At 40.9% G+C, this 21,722-nt stretch overlaps 1 protein-coding gene across 1 annotated transcript in view; it reads left to right on the top strand.

The window, feature by feature from the left end:
* Positions 1 to 21,722, top strand: part of im:7154036 (fermitin family homolog 3) — a 42,748-nt gene that overhangs the window by 303 nt on the left and 20,723 nt on the right. Inside the window, exons 2-5 of the mRNA XM_060912610.1 lie at positions 5,528 to 5,652; positions 7,648 to 7,881; positions 13,259 to 13,375; positions 18,181 to 18,349. Of these exons, the coding sequence (XP_060768593.1) occupies positions 5,529 to 5,652; positions 7,648 to 7,881; positions 13,259 to 13,375; positions 18,181 to 18,349 (644 nt within the window). The 5' untranslated portion in view covers position 5,528. The remainder of the gene's footprint in view (positions 1 to 5,527; positions 5,653 to 7,647; positions 7,882 to 13,258; positions 13,376 to 18,180; positions 18,350 to 21,722) is intronic.

Consider the following 21,722-nt stretch of genomic DNA (forward strand, 5'->3'; position numbering starts at 1 on the left):
CTTGATGTGGTCTTTAATTCTAGCCTACAATATAATAACAACTTTCTATCACAACTTTGCTTCTGATATCACATAACATTTTTAAAGGGTGCTCTTAAATGTTTGTTGTTGGTTTAATAAAGCTTTGACTACTGTATGAGTATTGTAACTAATTATAGAAACAGAAATTATGATTAACAGTTATTCCACGAAATCGAGTCGTACATGAGCTGATCGCTGACGAGGCACGTAGCACCGAGTCGGCTATAAACCATGTACGATGAGATTGAGTGGAATAACTGTTATATTCTATCCACATTCACTGGATTTTGAGAAACAGAGCATTTTTATTTGTATTTTTTGCAAATTCAATAAATAAAAACTTTATACAAAACGTCCAACAAAATTATTTCCGCTTAGAATGTAAACAAAAGCGGCGAAGTGACCGTAGCAATTTGTGAAAAATGCTGCAATAATAATTCTTGAAAAATAAAAAAAGATATGTTCTTATCATCAAATACTTTCATTCCATATTTTGTTGGGGGTTTTTTTGTATTTTTGTGGGTTTTCTTCTTCTTTTTCTTTAGGGTGTTTTGACGGTTGGCAAACCAACTTAAAGGTAGACTGCCTTTCAGATTTTTCAAGTGTAGGTCATAAAAAGAATTTTCCCTGACACGTAATTATTTTTGTTTAGTGGACTGAAAGCTACTGAATTTGAATCACAGACTTCAAATTTTATTATTTTTTTAAATAGAACAAATAATGAATTTAGGGCCACATGTCCCTAAATTCTCCGTTATTTTTTCCTGCTTCACCATGACCCAATTCAAGATATTACGTCATGCATCACATGGTGGGCTTTCCCTGTTCGCACAAGGCATTGTGGGATACAAATTTGAAACAGGAGAGAAAAATGGAGGACGTTGGTGTGCGAATGAAACATGAAAGACCGACTACAGTAACGGAAAGCGAGAAGAAAAGACATTATGTTATATACGAAGGAAAGGAAACACAGGACCAAACTAATAAATATTGGCAGTCAGCGAGCACCTCGGTGTGATCAGCTGTTCATTTAGCAACAGAATGATGGAACTGTCAGTGCACGGTCAAAGGTAAACCTGCGCATGCGCACACAGACTTCCTCTGTCTGCTTGACTGCACGAAGCTAGCGATTTCATGCATATTATTTGTTTGGGAATTTCCTCAAATTAAATAACTTCCCAGCTACAGAATGGCCTGATATTTTGTGAGATATTACAGAAATAAACATATATCACAATGACCAAATTTCAGAGGGAACTAAGTTTCACTGATTTTATGAAATCGAAAGGCCGTCTAGCTTTAAAGGTGCATTACCACCACCAACTGGGCTGGAGTGTGGAAAAGGAGATATTGGGGAGGGGAACCTATATTCTTTTAGCTATTTCTCATCTCATTATCTCTAGTCACTTTATCCTTCTACAGGGTCGCAGGCAAGCTGGAGCCTATCCCAGCTGACTATGGGCGAAAGGCGGGGTACACCCTGGACAAGTCGCCAGGTCATCACAGGGCTGATACATAGACACAGACAACCATTCACACTCACATTCACACCTACGGTCAATTTAGAGTCACCAGTTAACCTAACCTGCATGTCTTTGGACTGTGGGGGAAACCGGAGCACCCGGAGGAAACCCACGCAGACACGGGGAGAACATGCAAACTCCGCACAGAAAGGCCCTCGCCGGTCACGGGGCTCGAACCCAGACTTTCTTGCTGTGAGGCGACAGCGCTAACCACTACACCACCGTGCCGCCCTTAGCTATTTCTGTTTCTTTTAAATACTTGATAAACATTTTTGGAGTTTTGTTTTTGAGTAGAGTTTTTATTTTGTCCTCGATTGGTTCAGCAACACGCGCCGCCATTTTGTTTTTCTCTACTCATGGTATATGAGCTGATAGCCTAGTAGTAGAGTAGCCAATCAGAGCGCCTGATCGCTCATATCCAGTGAATGCGGATAGAATAAAACAAATTGTACTATAGCTCTGTTAAATCATTATGTCTGATAAACAAGAAATTAATAGCTTGTGAGTGACATTTTGGACAAAATATACACAAATGTTCCGTTTATTTTTGGTCCATGAGCAAACATAGATCCTGAAGAAGCCACACTCATTACTTTATCTAGCGCTGGCTAGCTATCTCACACTGATTTGTACATTCTTGTTAAAGGTGCTACAGCTAAAATGTGCATCCTTTCTTCCTTTTCATCTTGATTTGATGAGATTTAATATTTTAAGTCAAAAGTTATATTCCTGAAAAGTATTTTTTGCTACGTCTGCTGATGTCGTCGCTAACACTACCGTGGTAACTGTTTTGAACTAGGAAGTGGAATTTTACATTCAGGACACAGACGAGTGGCATGATACACACAGTGAAACGTTCCACTGCCATTATGTGAAATATCAGCACTCTTGGAACGCCACTCCACCAATCAGATTAGTGGACCGGGACTAATTGTGGTATAATTTTCTGTAATTCAAGTCACAATGGTGTATTAATACACTAGTTCTAATACGTTAATGTCTTGGAAAAATGACAAACACCAACACCAGTCTCGTCCTTTTGCAAGAGAAAAAAGGTTTATTGCAGAAACGGACAAGTGATGAGGGTTCGGCTCACCCCTCACACCGTCCCTTTGTTCTCAAATCTATATATACTCTTTACTAGATAAAAAGGAGACATTACATCTATTGCATTACATCATTGCAATTACATGCCCAAATCACACGCCATTGGATCTTGTCTCTAATCACTGGCTCATACACACATCTGCTACGCACGTAACGAGCATGATAAGATGAACATGTTTCGGTGCAGAATGTTCTGAGTTGTTAGTCCTTGAAGAGGCAACACTCAGTGAAAAGGAAAATTACAAAACAGCATGACCCTAAAATTTACTCTACGCTGTGAATTCGCAAATGTAATAATAAATAAATTAAAAACATGTTATGTAACAAAATGAAGACTCATTGATAGAGTGAAGTTCTTTAAGATTTTCATCACTGGAAACAGACAAAATTTGTGTTTTATGTTTTCTTGGGAACATTACAAGCGTTTTCTTTTGTCTTATTAACTTCCAAGTGAGAGAAAAACACAGGCTGGTGAAGGAACAGCTGTTTGTAGTTCCTATAATGTAATAATAAGATAACGTGAAACTACCGTGTTTTGAGGACGTTCTACAATATCAGGACACATCACACCACCCTGTCGTTAAATATTTAAACACAACCCCGATTCCAAAAAAGTTGGGACAAAGTACAAATTGTAAATAAAAACAGAATGCAATAATTTACAAATCTCAAAAACTGATATTGTATTCACAATAGAACATAGACAACATATCAAATGTCAAAAGTGAGACATTTTGAAATTTCATGCCAAATATTGGCTCATTTGAAATTTCATGACAGCAACACATCTCAAAAAAGTTGGGACAGGGGCAATAAGAGGCTGGAAAAGTTAAAGGTACAAAAAAGGAACAGCTGGAGGACCAAATTGCAACTCATTAGGTCAATTGGCAATAGGTCATTAACATGACGACTGGGTATAAAAAGAGCATCTTGGAGTGGCAGCGGCTCTCAGAAGTAAAGATGGGAAGAGGATCACCAATCCCCCTAATTCTGCGCCGACAAATAGTGGAGCAATATCAGAAAGGAGTTCGACAGTGTAAAATTGCAGAGTTTGAACATATCATCATCTACAGTGCATAATATCATCAAAAGATTCAGAGAATCTGGAAGAATCTCTGTGCCTAAGGGTCAAGGCCAGAAAACCATACTGGGTGCCCGTGATCTTCGGGCCCTTAGATGGCACTGCATCACATACAGGCATGCTTCTGTATTGGAAATCACAAAATGGGCTCAGGAATATTTCCAGAGAACATTATCTGTGAACACAATTCACCGTGCCATCCGCCGTTGCCAGCTAAAACTCGATAGTTCAAAGAAGAAGCCGTATCTAAACATGATCCAGAAGCGCAGACGTCTTCTCTGGGCCAAGGCTCATTTAAAATGGACTGTGGCAAAGTGGAAAACTGTTCTGTGGTCAGACGAATCAAAATTTGAAGTTCTTTATGGAAATCAGGGACGCCGTGTCATTTGGACTAAAGAAGAGAAGGACGACCCAAGTTGTTATCAGCGCTCAGTTCAGAAGCCTGCATCTCTGATAGTATGGGGTTGCATTAGTGCGTGTGGCATGGGCAGCTTACACATCTGGAAAGACACCATCAATGCTGAAAGGTATATCCAGGTTCTAGAGCAACATATGCTCCCATCCAGACGACATCTCTTTCAGGGAAGACCTTGCAGTTTCCAACATGACAATGCCAAACCACATACTGCATCAATTACAGCATCATGGCTGCGTAGAAGAAGGGTCCGGGTACTGAACTGGCCAGCCTGCAGTCCAGATCTTTCACCCATAGAAAACATTTGGCGCATCATAAAACGGAAGATACGACAAAAAAGACCTAAGACAGTTGAGCAACTAGAATCCTACATTAGACAAGAATGGGTTAACATTCCTATCCCTAAACTTGAGCAACTTGTCTCCTCAGTCCCCAGACGTTTACAGACTGTTGTAAAGAGAAAAGGGGATGTCTCACAGTGGTAAACATGGCCTTGTCCCAACTTTTTTGAGATGTGTTGTTGTCATGAAATTTAAAATCGCCTAATTTTTCTCTTTAAATGATACATTTTCTCAGTTTAAACATTTGATATGTCATCTATGCTCTATTCTGAATAAAATATGGAATTTTGAAACTTCCACATCATTGCATTCCGTTTTTATTTACAATTTGTACTTTGTCCCAACTTTTTTGGAATCGGGGTTGTAATACTGACTGGCATTGAGTGGTATATCAGATATATTCCATTCAGCTCGCATGATACTGAACAAGTCAAAGACGAGTAGCTGAATGGAATATATCTGATATACCATGAGAAAAAGCCAGGCATTATTATTATTATTATTATTATTATTATTATATGTACACGTTCCTTTCGGGGGTTCAATGCGTCTTTCTCTTTCAAAATTCTCTCAAAATCTTCCGTATTTAACGAAGCAAATTGTAACAGTCACTCGTGAACATGGAAGTTTTACATCTCCGACGTGTGACGTCATGTTGTCTTGACAACCATGCAATATTGTAAACCATATTCAACACTCATTCTCCATTGGATAGAGTGACGTAATACACACAGGATTAGCGATATGCTAACAATATTGCATGCTATCAAACCAAATGAGTGAAACGCACTAGAAGGAAATAGAACTCAAGTTTTTATTCCATGGAAAAAGTGTCCTGTATGTATAATAATTTCCTATCACAGCACACCACCTTACACTTTATTCCTTACATGATCCACTTTCACTTCACTTCACTTCACTTCACTTCACTTTACCTTTCTGTTTCTGTGTGTGTGTGTGTGTGTGTGTGTGTGTGTGTGTGTGTGTGTGTGTGTGTGTGTGTGTGTGTGCGCGTTTTTTGTATGGTGATGCCTCTCAGCATGGCAGTGTGGGATCTGTCCATCACCGTAGAGGAACTGGGACCAGAAGCTCCACCTCTTAAAGTCAGCGTCACATCTGACCTCCATATTGGAGGTGTCATCCTTAAAATCGTTGAAAAAACACGTAAGGATTAAAAAAAAACATTTTTGAAACAGAAATATGAGTTGTTGGTTCCTTGTCATGATTGCACCATACAGTATGTATTACTTGCTTTGAAAGACTCACCAGTTTTTCATTGGTCCTTTTAATGTCCTTTTAATCACTGACCATAATACTGTAGAGCTACAGCTACAGAAGTAATAGCACCCTCCTGTGAAAATGAGCACATATGCAATGAATGGATTTGATTTCAAAATTTTCGGTCACACCATCAGTAACATGAGCCGACTAGTGTAACATCTAACAAAGATGAAGCTACAAGGTTAATGCTGATTTCAAGCTCTGTTGTTTGTACATGTAGACTTTTTTCTTCCATTCATACCACACCGTTTATAAATCCAGGGTTCAAATTTGCTCATTAGTAAACTGATTGTGTTCTCATAACTATTCCTGTATTGAACCGTTTCTAGTTTGGGGTCATTATCTTGTTGAAAGATCTCCAAGTCCTACTGTAACCTCCTGGTAGAAGCAACCAGGTTTGGGACTAAAATATCCTCGTACGTGTCTGCATTTATTTTAAAGGTAGACTGCCTTTCAGATTTTTCAAGTGTAGGTCATAAAAAAATTTTCCCAGACATGCAATTATTTTTGTTTAGTGGACTGAAAGCTACTTAATTCGAATCACAGACTTCCAATTTTATTAGTTTTTTTTAATAGAACAACTAATGAATTTAGAGCCACGTGGTCCTAAATTCTCCGCAATTTTTTCCTGCTTCACCATGACCCAATTCAAGATATTACATCATGCATCACGTGGTGGGCTTTCCCCGTTCACACAAGGCATTGTGGGATACAAATTTGAAACAGGAGAGAAAAATGGAGGACGTGAGTGTGCGAATGAAACGTGAAAGACCAACTACAGTAACAGAAAGTGAGAAGAAAAGACGTTATGTTATATACGAAGGAAAGGAAACGCAGGACCAAACTAATAAATATCGGCGCTCAGCGAGCACCTCGGTGTGATCAGCTGTTCGTTTAGTGACAGAATGATAGAACTGTCAGTGTACAGTCAAAGTACGTAAACCTTCGCATGCGCACACGGACTTCCTCTGTCTGCTTGACTGAGCAAAGTGAGTGATTTCATGCAAATTATTTGCTTGGGAATCCCCTCAAATTAAATAACTTCCCAGCCACTGAATGGCCTGGTTTTTTTTTTTTTTTTTTAGATTTTGCAGAAATAAACATATATCACAATGACCAAATTTCAGAGGGGACTAAATTTCACCGATTTTATGAAATCGAAAGGCTGTCTGGCTTTAAATAGTCTTTAGGAGGGTCAATAATTTTATTACATATATTTTTGAGTGAAAAGTACAACGGTTTATTAAGGCCATTGTAGGGGAAAATGTAGCTGAAGCAGGGGCACTCTCTCATCTCATCTCATTATCTGTAGCCGCTTTATCCTGTTCTACAGGGTCGCAGGCAAGCTGGAGCCTATCCCAGCTGACTACGGGCGAAAGGCGGGGTACACCCTCGACAAGTCACCAGGTCATCACAGGGCTGATACATAGACACAGACAACCATTCACACTCACATTCACACCTACGGTCAATTTAGAGTCACCAGTTACCCTAACCTGCATGTCTTTGGACTGTGGGGGAAACCGGAGCACCCGGAGGAAACCCACGTGGACACAGGGAGAACATGCAAACTCCGCACAGAAAGGCCCTCGCCGGCCACGGGGCTCGAACCCGGACCTTCTTGCTGTGAGGCGACAGCGCTAACCACTACACCACCATGCCGCCCCTATAAAGAATGTAAATAATCATAATATTTTACACAGATGTGTTTGTGGCTGAAAGGTTGTGTTCAAATCCCAGAAGCCTCAATTCACTTCTATGCTTGGATTAGATTTGGATTAGATTCGTGCTTATGTCCAAGTTTACCTGGATGGTTTAATGCATCCATAAGTTATTGGATACTCGGAACTTTGTGTAATGTTCTGTGCTGTGTTGCAGAGATTAAGAAGGACTGGTCAGACCATGCGCTTTGGTGGGAGCAGAAGCAGCAGTGGTTGCTGAGGCCGTCGTGGACACTGGATAAGTATGGGATCCACGCTGATGCTCGTCTCTGCCTCACACCCCAGCACAAACCCCTGAGGTTGGGCTTGCCCAATGGACTCACCCTCAGGCTCCTCGTCTGCTTCTCTGGCCCCATGTTCCGCAGCGTGATGGGCATCTGCAGGCTGCTCAGTAAGTGTGTGAGGGTGAAAATGATAGCTAAATCCAGAAATACAGATTTGTGTGCATGACATCTCAGCTTGATGGATGGATCAAGCAGGTCTCGAGAGCAAGAAAGGTCAGCATCACTGGTATCTCAGAAATGGCATGTGTAGCCAGAAGGTAACACAGACATGCGGGAGCCCTGGGACATAAAGCGGCCAGCCACTCCACCGTCAACAAACCCAAGTGAACGCGTGACAGTAGGGAGTGGGACAGCATCCATGCATCCCAGTTTACCAAAAGACTCTATGCCCAAGAACCCTCCAGATCAGCTCCTTTACCTATTACAAAGATATTAACAGAAAGCTTGACTAAACATTTCATGAATGCTATTTTTATGTAGGTATGAACATAACTACTGTGCCACAGTCTTTTCTTGGATCTTGAAGTTAAAGGGGGGAGGTCTGATTTTGGCGTGTAGTTAGACAGCTGACAGGGGTCGAGGTCAGGTTTATAATCAGGGGTTTGATAACTGCGAGTTTAAAGGGGTTGGTTAAATAGTCAGTGTTAAAGGAAGAGTTAATTTTAGAAGAGGTTCAATTGCTCCTGGTAGCATCTGTTTGAAAAAAACGTGTAGGTAAAGGCCCAGTCCCACTGGCCGATGGACACAAAACGTATGCAAAAAGGACACAGCAGACGAGCAAAATTTCGGGGGTGGCTCTATCCGTTTTCATCCGCTCCAGAAATGGACAAAATTGGCGAAAATTTGCGAAAACAGAAAGGAAAAGAACGGACGTGGGTAGTATATAGCGGGGATGTTAAACGCATGTTCATAGGAAGCCTAGCGGATGAAAGCGGATGGAAGTGGATGACAGCTCCGAAGGGGTTACCGGTGATAACTGAGAAGCGGACGCATAGCAGAAAGAGCGGATGCATAGCGGATGAAGGGGATGCATCACGTACGCCTAACGGAAACAAAGGGGATGTTGCACGGATGTATATCGGATGCAGACCGTTCACTGCGCATGTGAGGGGTATGAATTGCGTCTGCTCCGCGGATATAAAGGGATGCAGCACGCACGCCGTCAGCATAAAGCGGAAAGACGTGCTGGCGGCTACATCGATACATCTCTACTACTAGATGATTTTCTCCCCCTTTTTATACAAAATATCGATTGTCCGCTAGGTGTCCTTCTACATACTCTAGACATACTCCAGACATCCTAAATATACGAGATACATTCCAGATATAAACGCTTTGTCCGTTTTGAATACTTTATATACGAGATGCATACGCTTACATCCTTTCTATTTCCGTGCTACTAACGATGAATAGACGTTTCATGTACCTTATCTTTCCTCCCTCTTTCCGTTTTCAGCTGCAGCGGATGTGAGTTGCGAGGATGCAGAGAGGATACAGCAGACGTTTAACGGATGATAACGGACATAGAATGTTTGTTGCTCGTATATGTCGCGGATTTACATCGTACACGGCGGAAAGTTCATCCGTTCTAAAAGTTTTGTGCAGCTCAAAACTTTTTGCGCGGATGAAATCACAGTGGACGGATGCTTGATGGGTAGAGCGTATGAAGCATGTATGCAATGAGTACACAACGGATGCATAGCGTTTTCCAACGGATGGCAAAGATTTTTTTACGTTTTACATCCTCTTTGCATCCGTAAGTGCAGTGGGACCGGGCCTTAATGGATCTAGTACACAAATTGATGATATTCATGAGGATGTTAGTGAAATTAGTTCAGTCTCTCAAAGATGAGTAAAACATCTATTTGCTGATCTGATACAGTTATATTGTTATCTACAGTGTTAGTTATCAAATTGTCAGGCTTTAAATTAATAGTCTGATTTTTTTTTTTGCCTAAATATTTTCAACTTTGCCACTGAAAAAAGTTGTCACTACTACATATTGAAAGTGTGCATGTTTCTGTGGTGGTCTTATTAGAACCCAAGCACTGAAGGTGCGTGGCCTCTGGTGTCCACCAAAGGGTGATGCACCAAGGTGCAAGGCCCTATTGTTTGCCTAAGGAATCTTCTTATTATTATTAGTGTGCTTGCCGAAGGCTGCTGTGTGCTTGCCAAAGGCAAGCACGCTATTGTTCTTCTTAAGTTTACTTATTCTGCCTTATTCTGACACGTTTTTTGGATCCACTACTCCTCCTAGGGCGTTCGAGATAGAGACACCGTTCCAACTCTGAGACGTCTGGCCCGAAGTGGTGTAGTGTGCTTGTATACAGCTTTTGGATCAATGCGCCCGTTCTTTTGTTCTTTTCGTTTTTCTTTTGTTTTTTTTCCATAGAGAATGAATAGGGCTCATGAATCGAATCGTCCTACTCAGACACGCTCCATTGCAGATGCACCAAACCTCATGTGATACTTCAGGCCAACTCCCCCGACACATACATGCAATCGGTTCTGACCCGCACTCATATTTTTCCTTTCTTTTTGCTCATCCCTTTTTCCTCCATAGGCTTGCATTGATTTTTGGCCCCATTGAAAATGAATGGTGTTTCAGGAGAAAAACTTTCACTCTCCGTCAGTTTTTTTAACCAAGTGACCAAACTTCAAGAAACTTCACTTGATGCCTCAGGCCAAGTCCCCGCACAGATCCATCCCCTCATCTGAGACCTGCACTCGTCTTTTCCTTGGTTTTCACACATCTCTTTCTACCGTACCTCCATAGGCTCCAATTGATTTTTGGCCCCATTCAAATGAATGGAGTTTTGCTCAGTAACACTTCACCACACATCCACCAAACTTCATACGGCACCTCAGGCCAAATCACCATCACACACATGATATCGGTTCTGACCCGCACTCGTCTTTGTCTTGCCTTTCATCCGTCCATTTTTTCTCCAGTTTCAGTGTTGCCAGATTGGGCGGTTTTAAGTGCATTTTGGCGGATTTGAACATATTTTGGGCTGGAAAACGTCAGCAGTATCTGGCAACACTGTCCAGTTTGCCGCTAATCAATGGAAGCTTGACTGAGTCATTCCTCCCTTCCCCCATAGGTGATGATGCATTTGGCAAGGATCTGCTCATTTGAGACTTTGACAGCAAATCAACTTCAACTCAATGGCCACTTTATTAGGAATACTTACATGCACACACGATAGCAATTAGCATATAAGCATTCACGTGTTACCATGCTAGCTGTTAGCATGTTACCCATTACGATATCGTGCCTGCTGTTAGCTCGCAAGTTGTTAGCATGTTCACCATTAGCACCATTAGCATGAGAGCTGTTAACATGTTAGGATTAGCATGGTAGCATGCAGAGTTCACATGTTTGCTGTTAGCGAGTTCGCCTGAGCATGTTAGCATGCTAACTGTTAGCATGTTAGCTGTTAGCATGTCACCCTCAGCATGTTAGCATGCTAAAAGTTAACATAGTAGCCATTAGCATGTTAGTCTGTTAGCTGTTAGCATGATAGCTGTCAGCATATTAGCCTTAAAGTGTTGGAATTTTAACAAATAGCATGTTAATCATTATCATGTTAAAATGCTAGCTGTTAGCATGTTATCTATTAGCATGTTAGCATTAACATGTTAACATGCTAGCTTTTAGCATGTTAGTATGCTGTTAGCATGTTAGTATGCTAACTGTTAGCATGCTAGTTGTTAGCATGTTAGCATTAGCATGTTTGCATTAGCATGTTGGCATGCTAGCTTTTAGCATGCCAGCATGATAGCTGTTCTGCTACAGCTCAGCAAGCACACTTTGTATTTTCTCTGCGGAAATGCAGTCTAGTTATTCTTTTTTTTTATGCCTCTGCCACCATAAGGTGCAGGAGGCATTATGTTTTCGGCTTGTGCGTGCGTCCGTCCGTCCGTGTGTCTGTCCCGAAACCTTGTGAACGCGATATCTCAAAGGCTAATGAAAGGAATTTCACCAAACTTTCACCATTTGTGCACTTTGGGACAAACATGAACTGATTAGATTTTGAGATCAAAAGGTCTAAGGTCAAGGTCACTGTGAGGTCAAATGTCTATCCGGGAACCTTGTGAACACAATATCTCCAAGGCTAATACAAGTAATTTCACCAGGTCAAGATTACTGTGAGGTCAAATGTCCATCCCCAAATCACAACTTAATAAGGTGTGTAGTCTACTGGGTGGAGGCATCCCCATCGATGCCATTGGCGTCGAGTTCTATCTAGTTTTCCAAGACTTGGCCATTTTTTAGGTGGTTCCCATGGACAAAAACTCATGAAATTTGGTACACACATCACTCCTGGCCGCTGCTACTCTGGGATAGAGGCTTGGCCCCGGGTGTGTCTGGGGGACTCCATAGTGCCCCCACATGTCATTGAGACTTTTGCCTGGTATATAGTTTGACCTATCCGTGTCAAATTTGGTAGGCGTGTGGAGTGTCCCAAGACGAACAAAACATTATACATTTTATTAGCCGTACTCAACAGGAAGTGAGTTATTTTTGGTTTTGTGCATTTTGACACATGTTACATTTTGATGTTCTCCTCCTAGGCAGTTTGTTGGATTCATGCCAGATTTGGTATACCGGAGGTGCTCAGGTTCTTCATCACTGCTTGCAGCTATATTTCCTAGCTAATTTTTTCTACAGTATTAAATAAGAATCTAGGATCATTTTTGTTCTCTTTTATTAGGGTGGAGAGATACACTGATCTAGCAGCACTAAGAGCTGTCCTATAGTTCAGGAGGCTCTCCTTCCATGCTAGTTGGAATACTCCCAGTTTAGTTTGACACCATTTACGTTCTAATTTTCAAGTGGTCTGTTTTAAGGTGCATGTGTGATCATTATACCACGGTACAAGCTTTTTCTCTCTATTTTTCTTTTAAGTGGTGCTACATTATCCAAAGTATAGCAGAACATCGACTCTAAGCATTCAGTTGCCTGATCAAGTTCTGTGGGGTCTGACGGTGAGCCGATCAAAGTTCTGGAAGACCGTTGATAAAACTCTAGTAGTGCAGTAGTTGACGTGAATGTACATTTGACACAATAGCATGGCAAGGTGCATATATTATTGCTCAGATGTATTTCAAATGAGAGGAGATAATGATCTGAGGTAGCTTCAGATTGTGGAAGTGTGACTATATTTTCTATATCTAATCTGAAAGTTAATATTAGCTCAAGCGTGTGATCACCATTATGAGTGGGGCCTATGACGTTCTGATTCACCCCTACTGAACCTAAAATGGACATGAATGCTGTTTTCAGAGGGTTTTCCAGGTTATCAAAGTGAATATTAAAGTCTCCAACAATTAACGCTTTGTCTAAAGAAACAACCAGGTTTGAAATGAAATCCGCAAATTCATAAAGGAATTCAGAGAATGGCCCCAGGGTCTATAAATCATAATTAGTGAAATTGACTGGGTAGACTTATTTCTTTGGCTGATCACTCTCTCCTGCAGATATTCGTCATCCAGAGGAGCTGTCACTCCTCAGGCCGGAGGAAGAGAAGAAGAAAAAGAAGAAGAAGGATGAGGAAGAGCAGGTGTATGACATCACTTGTGCACCACTGTCTTCAGGTATCTATCTATCTATCTATCTATCTATCTATCTATCTATCTATCTACAGTTAGGTCCATAAATATTTGGACAGAGGCAACATTTTTCTAATTTTGGTTCTGTACATTACCACAATGAATTTTGAACAAAACAATTCAGATGCAGTTGAAGTTCAGACTTTCAGCTTTAATTCAGTGGGTTGAACAAAATGATTGCATAAAAATGTGAGGAACTAAAGCATTTTTTAAACACAATCCCTTCATTTCAGGGGCTCAAAAGTAATTGGACAAATTAAATAATTGTAAATAAAATGTTCATTTCTAATACTTGGTTGAAAACCCTTTGTTGGCAATGACTGCCTGAAGTCTTGAACTCATGGACATCACCAGACGCTGTGTTTCCTCCTTTTTAATGCTCTGCCAGGCCTTTACTGCAGCGGTTTTCAGTTGCTGTTTGTTTGTGGGCCTTTCTGTCTGAAGTTTAGTCTTTAACAAGTGAAATGCATGCTCAATTGGGTTGAGATCAGGTGACTGACTTGGCCATTCAAGAATATTCCACTTTTTTGCTTAATAAACTCCTGGGTTGCTTTGGCTTTATGTTTTGGGTCATTGTCCATCTGTATTATGAAACGCCGACCAATCAGCTTGCCTGGATTTGAGCACACAGTATGTCTCTGAATACCTCAGAATTCATCCGGCTGCTTCTGTCCTGTGTCACATCATCAATAAACACTAGTGACCCAGTGCCACTGGCAGCCATGCATGCCCAAGCCATCACACTGCCTCCGCCGTGTTTTACAGATGATGTGGTATGCTTTGGATCATGAGCTGTACCATGCCTTCACCATACTTTTTTCTTTCCATCATTTTGGTAGAGGTTGATCTTGGTTTCATCTGTCCAAAGAATGTTTTTCCAGAACTGTGCTGGCTTTTTTAGATGTTTTTTTTAGCAAAGTCCAATCTAGCCTTTTTATTCTTGAGGCTTATGAGTGGCTTGCACCGTGCAGTGAACCCTCTGTATTTACTTTCATGCAGTCTTCTCTTTATGGTAGAGTTGGATATTGATACACCTACCTCCTGGAGAGTGTTGTTCACTTGGTTGGCTGTTGTGAAGGGGTTTCTCTTCACCATGGAAATTATTCTGCGATCATCCACTACTGTTGTCTTCTGTGAGTGTCCAGGTCTTTTTGCATTGATGAGTTCACCAGTGCTTTCTTTCTTTCTCAGGATGTACCAAACTGTAGATTTTCTCATCTCATCTCATTATCTCTAGCCGCTTTATCCTGTTCTACAGGGTCGCAGGCAAGCTGGAGCCTATCCCAGCTGACTACGGGCGAAAGGCGGGGTACACCCTGGACAAGTCGCCAGGTCATCACAGGGCTGACACATAGACACAGACAACCATTCACACTCACATTCACACCTACGGTCAATTTAGAGTCACCAGTTAGCCTAACCTGCATGTCTTTGGACTGTGGGGGAAACCGGAGCACCCGGAGGAAACCCACGCGGACACGGGGAGAACATGCAAACTCCCCACAGAAAGGCCCTCGCCGGCCACGGGGCTCGAACCCGGACCTTCTTGCTGTGAGGCGACAGCGCTAACCACTACACCACCGTGCCGCCACTGTAGATTTTGCCACTCCTAATATTGTAGCAATTTCTCGGATGGGTTTTTTCTGTTTTCGCAGCTTAAGGATGGCTTGTTTCACCTGCATGGAGAGCTCCTTTGACCGCATGTTTTCTTCACAGCAAAATCTTCCAGATGCAAGCACCACACCTCAAATCAACTCCAGGCCTTTTATCTGCTTAATTGAAAATGACATAACGAAGAAATTTCCCACACCTGCCCATGAAATAGCCTTTGAGTCAATTGTCCAATTACTTTTAGTCCCTTTAAAAACAGGGTGGCACATGTTAAGGAGCTGAAACTCCTAAACCCTTCATCCAATTTTAATGTGGATACCCTCAAATGAAAGCTGAATGTCTGGACTTTATGTCCATGTCCATTATATAACTATAACTTGAATATGTTTCAGTAAACAGGTAAAAAAACAAAATTTGTGTCAGTGTCCAAATATATATGGACCTAACTTTATCTATCTATCTATCTATCTATCTATCTATCTATCTATCTATCTATCTATCTATCTATCTATCTATCTATCTGACTGTCTCTCTGTCTAGCTAAAGAGACATAAATATAAATCTAATAAATTGACATGAATGCTTTTTTTAATAGTTTGTTTTAATATATTTTAACATGCACTATTTGACCACTATTTAGAATGATCTCTGAATCTTAGGGTGCACAAACTTTTGCACTCAAATGCCCAACCATGGTGATAAGCAAAGCATCTCAGAATGCACAATATGTCCAAAAAAAAAAAAAGACTGTGATGTTTTTCCAATATTCTGTTGTGCATTCTGAGATGCATTTCAGCTCACCACGGTTGTAAAGAGTGGTTATTTGAGTTACCATAGCTTTCTTGCCAGCTCAAAGCAGTCTGACTATTCTTCTCGGACCTTTCTCATCAACAAGGCATTTCTGCTTGCCTGGATGTTTTTGGTTATTTACAGCATTCTGTGAAAAAGTCAGCAGTTTCTGAAATATCCAACCCCACAATCATGACATGGTTAAGGTCATTGATTGAAGGCTAGATGTGAATGTTAACTGAAGCTCTTGACATGTACTGTCTGAATGATTTTATGTATTGTGCTGCTGCTACACGATTGGCTGAGTGATAAAAGAACAGATGTATAGTGGTTGAACAAAGTGGCTGGTCAGTATTGTTTATGTGTACAGACAGTAATTTATGTCTCTGTTGTGAATCTTTTCTAAATGTTTGCAGTTAGATAATAGAAATGTAGATGTACTTAAATGGCAATTTGTAGTCTAGGGCTCTAAATGTGTACTTAATATAAACACCTTGCTGTGACAAGAGAGTTAATTGATATTTATGCACATAAATATTATTATTTCTTTAAATGAAAAGCCATCTTTAAATGTTGACCTTTGTGTACTATTGTGTACACATACCATACCAGAGGATATTACACAGTCACACGAAGATATGAAGTTTATCTTTGAGTGGTGTATATATTCATGAGTGAGCAAAGCAAACGAGTGAAAAATATTTTCAACACGAGAAGATAAACTTCATATCTTCATGCCACCATGTAATGCTCTTTATATTATATGGACACATCCACAAAACAAAAATACACAATTTAATCAAAAGAATTTTAATTTTGAACCAGTTCGCCATTTTGACAACGCACATCCAGTCAGCAGGAAAACACTAGGAGTGACGTCATCAGAGTGAAATATCTGGAATTATTATACACAAATGACACTTTTTCGATGGAATAAAAACATGTTCTATTCCCTTCTAGCCAATTTCCAATTTCATTCATTTGGTTTGATAGCATGCAATATTGTTAGCATATCGCTTATCTTATGTGTATTACATCACTCTACCCAATGGAGAATGAGCGTTGAATGATTTATGACATTGCATGGCTGTCAAGACAGCATGACGTCAGAGACGTAAAACTTCCGTGCTAGCGAGCGACTGTGACAATTTGTAAACAAGCATGGCTGCCAGGTTTGTTTTGTTAAATACAGAAGGTTTCGAGAGAATTTTGAAAGAGAAAGACGCGTTGAACACCCAAAAGGAATGTGCATGTATAATAATAATAATAATAATAATAATGGCTTTTTTCATGGTATATCAGATATATTCCATTCAGCTACTCGTCTTCAACTTGTTCAATATCATGCTAGCTGAATGGAATATATCTGATATACCACGAAAATTTCCAGCCAATTATTATGTGTGTATGTATTATTATAATACATACACACTCTCTTCATATCGACACATCATCATTTTCGAAGGCCAGTGCTAGCTTACCCGCAGGTTAGTGCTATTAGCGCAGCAGTGAAGTCACCTTCCAGCCGGTGTAGCGTTCATCAGTAGTGTCAGTGAATGCTAATAAAGTGGTCAAGCCCGTACTACCAAGAGCAAGTAGCACAGACTAACGACAGAGAAACTAAGATTTCTCTCACATGCACACATAATATATTCGTGATATATTATTCACTATGCCACCCACCAAAAAAAAAAATTACCACCAGCCACCATTGAGTACAGTAGTAATGTCATATATAGACGATATTACATGGTTGTGCAAAGATATAAAGTTTATCTTCGAGTGGTAAACATATTTTCAATGCAAGAACGATTAGCTCTAGCTCTGACTTGCCGTGAAGCTAGCGTTGGCCTTCGAGAATACTGATAAGAAGAGAGTATGTATAATAATAATAATTATAATTATAATATTGGCTGGCTTTTTTGTGGTATATCAGATGTATTCCATTCCATCCGAATGGAATATATCTGATATACCACTCAACACCAGCCAATATTATTTAAATATGTCACTCAGATCCGTCATGTATTTCATATGAAAAATGCGAATTTTTCAACACGAGAAGATAAACTTCATATCTTCAAGCCAACATGTGATTTTCCTTCTATTATATCGACACATTCACCAGCAAAAAGTACCCGAATTTATCAAAACAATTCATTGATTTCCTCATGACTGACATATAGAGATTATCACGGTTTTGTTTCTCAATGTCCCGGATGTAGCTGGTATGAAAAATACGAGTGGCGTATTTCCCAGTAAAACACTCGTGTCCATATAATATATTGTAATACACAAGAAATACACAAAGCACATAGTCATAGTCAAACTTTTTCCATGATACTGGATGGCAGCTATATGTTACTCTACGTCTGCTTGTGATTTTGTAGGCTCTATTTTAAAGCTGGCCAATGGCATGCCTGCGTTCTTTGCTGGATCTCCTGAGATGGAGGCAGTGTATAAGATGATTTCAGTGAGTCAGCCAGCTCCAGCCCCTGAGACCATCGCAAAAATGTACAGATCAACCAGCAGGGTGGACAAAGCGCAGGTTAACGGCAGGTTAGCAAAAACGCATTTAAAACTGGATCAATCAAAGGATACTTGCTAATATTAAAGTGTTAATATTACGCTGTTTTCTGATGTTGTTTCTACTCAGACAAAATACTATCAGACATGCTGTTATATGAAAATAATTAATCCCAAAATGGATTATTTTCCTTTACCAGCACTCCCTGCTGTTTTTTTTAAATTACCTTTATACCACAACAATTTTGTCAACGACTACAATTTTTTTATTCATTAATGACTGACACATTGCACTTTCTAACCATTTATAGTTACGTCTAACATAATGGAACGTCTCTAAGACAAGTTAGTTCCTGTTATCACTTAGACTATAACAGCTATAAAGAGTCCCTCCTTCACCAGCATCTCTTTTCATGATCTCGCGCTTGAATTTAACCCTTTGATGCAAAACATATGCACACCCCTTCTAATGCACAACATGGGTCAAAAATGACCCGCATTCATTTTCCAGGTTATTTCCTGCTGACTGAGTTTTTCTTTGCTCTATCTTTTGAAATCAATTTATTTTATGATTGAATATTCCAAGTATTCTTTAAATATCTTGTTTTTAATTACCACAAATCATTAATTTAATTTTTCTTTCCTACTTTATGAACAAAAATAATTTTTATATTACTACACATGGGTCATCCAAGTGTGATTTAAAATTCATCTCATCTCATCTCATTATCTCTAGCCGCTTTATCCTGTTCTACAGGGTCGCAGGCAAGCTGGAGCCTATCCCAGCTGACTACGGGCGAAAGGCGGGGTACACCCTGGACAAGTCGCCAGGTCATCACAGGGCTGACACATAGACACAGACAACCATTCACACTCACATTCACACCTACGGTCAGTTTAGAGTCACCAGTTAACCTAACCTGCATGTCTTTGGACTGTGGGGGAAACCGGAGCACCCGGAGGAAACCCACGCGGACACGGGGAGAACATGCAAACTCCGCACAGAAAGGCCCTCGCCGGCCACGGGGCTCGAACCCGGACCTTCTTGCTGTGAGGCGACAGCGCTAACCACTACACCACCGTGCCGCCATGATTTAAAATTAAATGTCTTAATACTATAATAATAATTTTTTCAAGTAATTACTTTAGCAGTGAATGGGGCCAGTTATTTATTTATTAACTATGTAGTTAGCTAAGCCAACTACAATAAAATTAGCTAACTAAAGTAGAATATGTCAACAGCTTGGTAGCTAATAGTAATTACTTGTAACTTTCTGACAAGTAATCTACTCACTCTCAAGGTAACCTAAACATAATCAATTTTTTTCTAAGGTAATGTTAGAACAATTGAAAAAAACATTACTTGCATGTATTAGATGGGCAAAGGGCGCTGTGCTGAGCTGTGAAATGTCTGACACAAGCACAATTCACAGTTCCCACCAAACGCTGTAGTAAATGCATGCGGGTCGGTTCTGACCCATGTGTGTAAACTTGATGTAGAATTACAAAAGCTGTGCTTGTTCATAACTTAAGAAAGGAAAAATAAAAATGATGATTTGTGCTAAACAAAAACAAGATATTTACTGCATATTTGGAAAAGTAAATGACAAAATGAATTTATTTCAAAAGTATATCATAGAAACACTCAGCCGTACATGAAATAACCTGGAAAATGAATGCAGGTCATTTTTGACCCATGTTGTGCATTAGAAGGGTAGTGATACAAAAAGGGTTTTTATTCAAAAAATAAGAAAGGAAAAAATAAAATAAGGATGTCTCGTCTTCTTCCGCTTTATCCGGGACCGGGTCGCGGAGGCAGCAGTCTAAGCATGGAAGCCCAAACTTCCCTTTCCCCAGACACCTCGGCCAGCTCCTCGGGAAGAACACCGAAGCGTTCCCAGGCCAGCCGAGAGACATAGTCCCTCCAGCGTGTCCTGGGTCTTCCCCGGGGCCTCCTCCCGGGGGGACATGCCTGGAACACCTCCCCAGGGAGTATGGGTGGTAAAAGAGAGCAACTGGACTTGCTTGAAAATTCTTGAAGACGTTTCACCTCTCATCCGAAAGGCTTCTTCAGTTCTGTCTGACTGGTAGGGAGTATCAGGTATTTATCCTCTCATGGATGAAAAGCTCATCTAAGGTGTCGTTGAGTCATCCTGTTGGCGTGGGTCACTGGGGGCTGAATGTGAATGGCCTCGAGAGTCGTTAGGGTGATCAATGGATTGCCCGTTAAGGTGATCAATGGAATGCTGATTCTCTCTGTCCTCCTGTGAGCCACTGAAAACAGCTGGGTTTTGGTGTGCATTCAGTTGTCTGGGAAGTGTGCCAAGGACTGCATTGTAGGTGGCTGATAAATTATGTCTTAGACCCCCACCTCTGTTCAGTGATGGCCGTTCCAGGTTGACAAAAATGGCTTCTTTAACTCCTCGCTCATACCAACGATCCTCTCTGGCTAAAATGCGTACGTTGGAATCCTGAAATGAGTGTCCTTTGTTGTTAAGATGAAGGTAGACAGCAGAGTCCTGGCCTGAGGAACTGGCTCTCCTGTGTTGAGCCATACGCCTGTGAAGCGGTTGCTTGGTTTCACCAATATACGAGTCCGTGCATTGCTCACTGCACTGAATTGCATACACCACGTTGTCCTGTTTGTGTCTGGGTATTCTGTCCTTAGGGTGGACCAATTTCTGCTTCAGGGTGTTACTGGGTCTGAAACGTACCGGAATGTTGTGTTTGTAGAAGCACAACATTACAAACATCTACAAACACAACATTCCGGTACGTTTCAGACCCAGTAACACCCTGAAGCAGAAATTGGTCCACCCTAAGGACAGAATACCCAGACACAAACAGGACAACGTGGTGTATGCAATTCAGTGCAGTGAGCAATGCACGGACTCGTATATTGGTGAAACCAAGCAACCGCTTCACAGGCGTATGGCTCAACACAGGAGAGCCAGTTCCTCAGGCCAGGACTCTGCTGTCTACCTTCATCTTAACAACAAAGGACACTCATTTCAGGATTCCAACGTACGCATTTTAGCCAGAGAGGATCGTTGGTATGAGCGAGGAGTTAAAGAAGCCATTTTTGTCAACCTGGAACGGCCATCACTGAACAGAGGTGGGGGTCTAAGACATAATTTATCAGCCACCTACAATGCAGTCCTTGGCACACTTCCCAGACAACTGAATGCACACCAAAACCCAGCTGTTTTCAGTGGCTCACAGGAGGACAGAGAGAATCAGCATTCCATTGATCACCTTAACGGGCAATCCATTGATCACCCTGACGACTCTCGAGGCCATTCACATTCAGCCCCCAGTGACCCACGCCAACAGGATGACTCAACGACACCTTAGATGAGCTTTTCATCCATGAGAGGATAAATACCTGATACTCCCTACCAGTCAG

The sequence above is a fragment of the Neoarius graeffei genome, chromosome 28, assembly GCF_027579695.1.
Source record: "Neoarius graeffei isolate fNeoGra1 chromosome 28, fNeoGra1.pri, whole genome shotgun sequence".
In the NCBI taxonomy this organism is placed as follows: domain Eukaryota; kingdom Metazoa; phylum Chordata; class Actinopteri; order Siluriformes; family Ariidae; genus Neoarius; species Neoarius graeffei.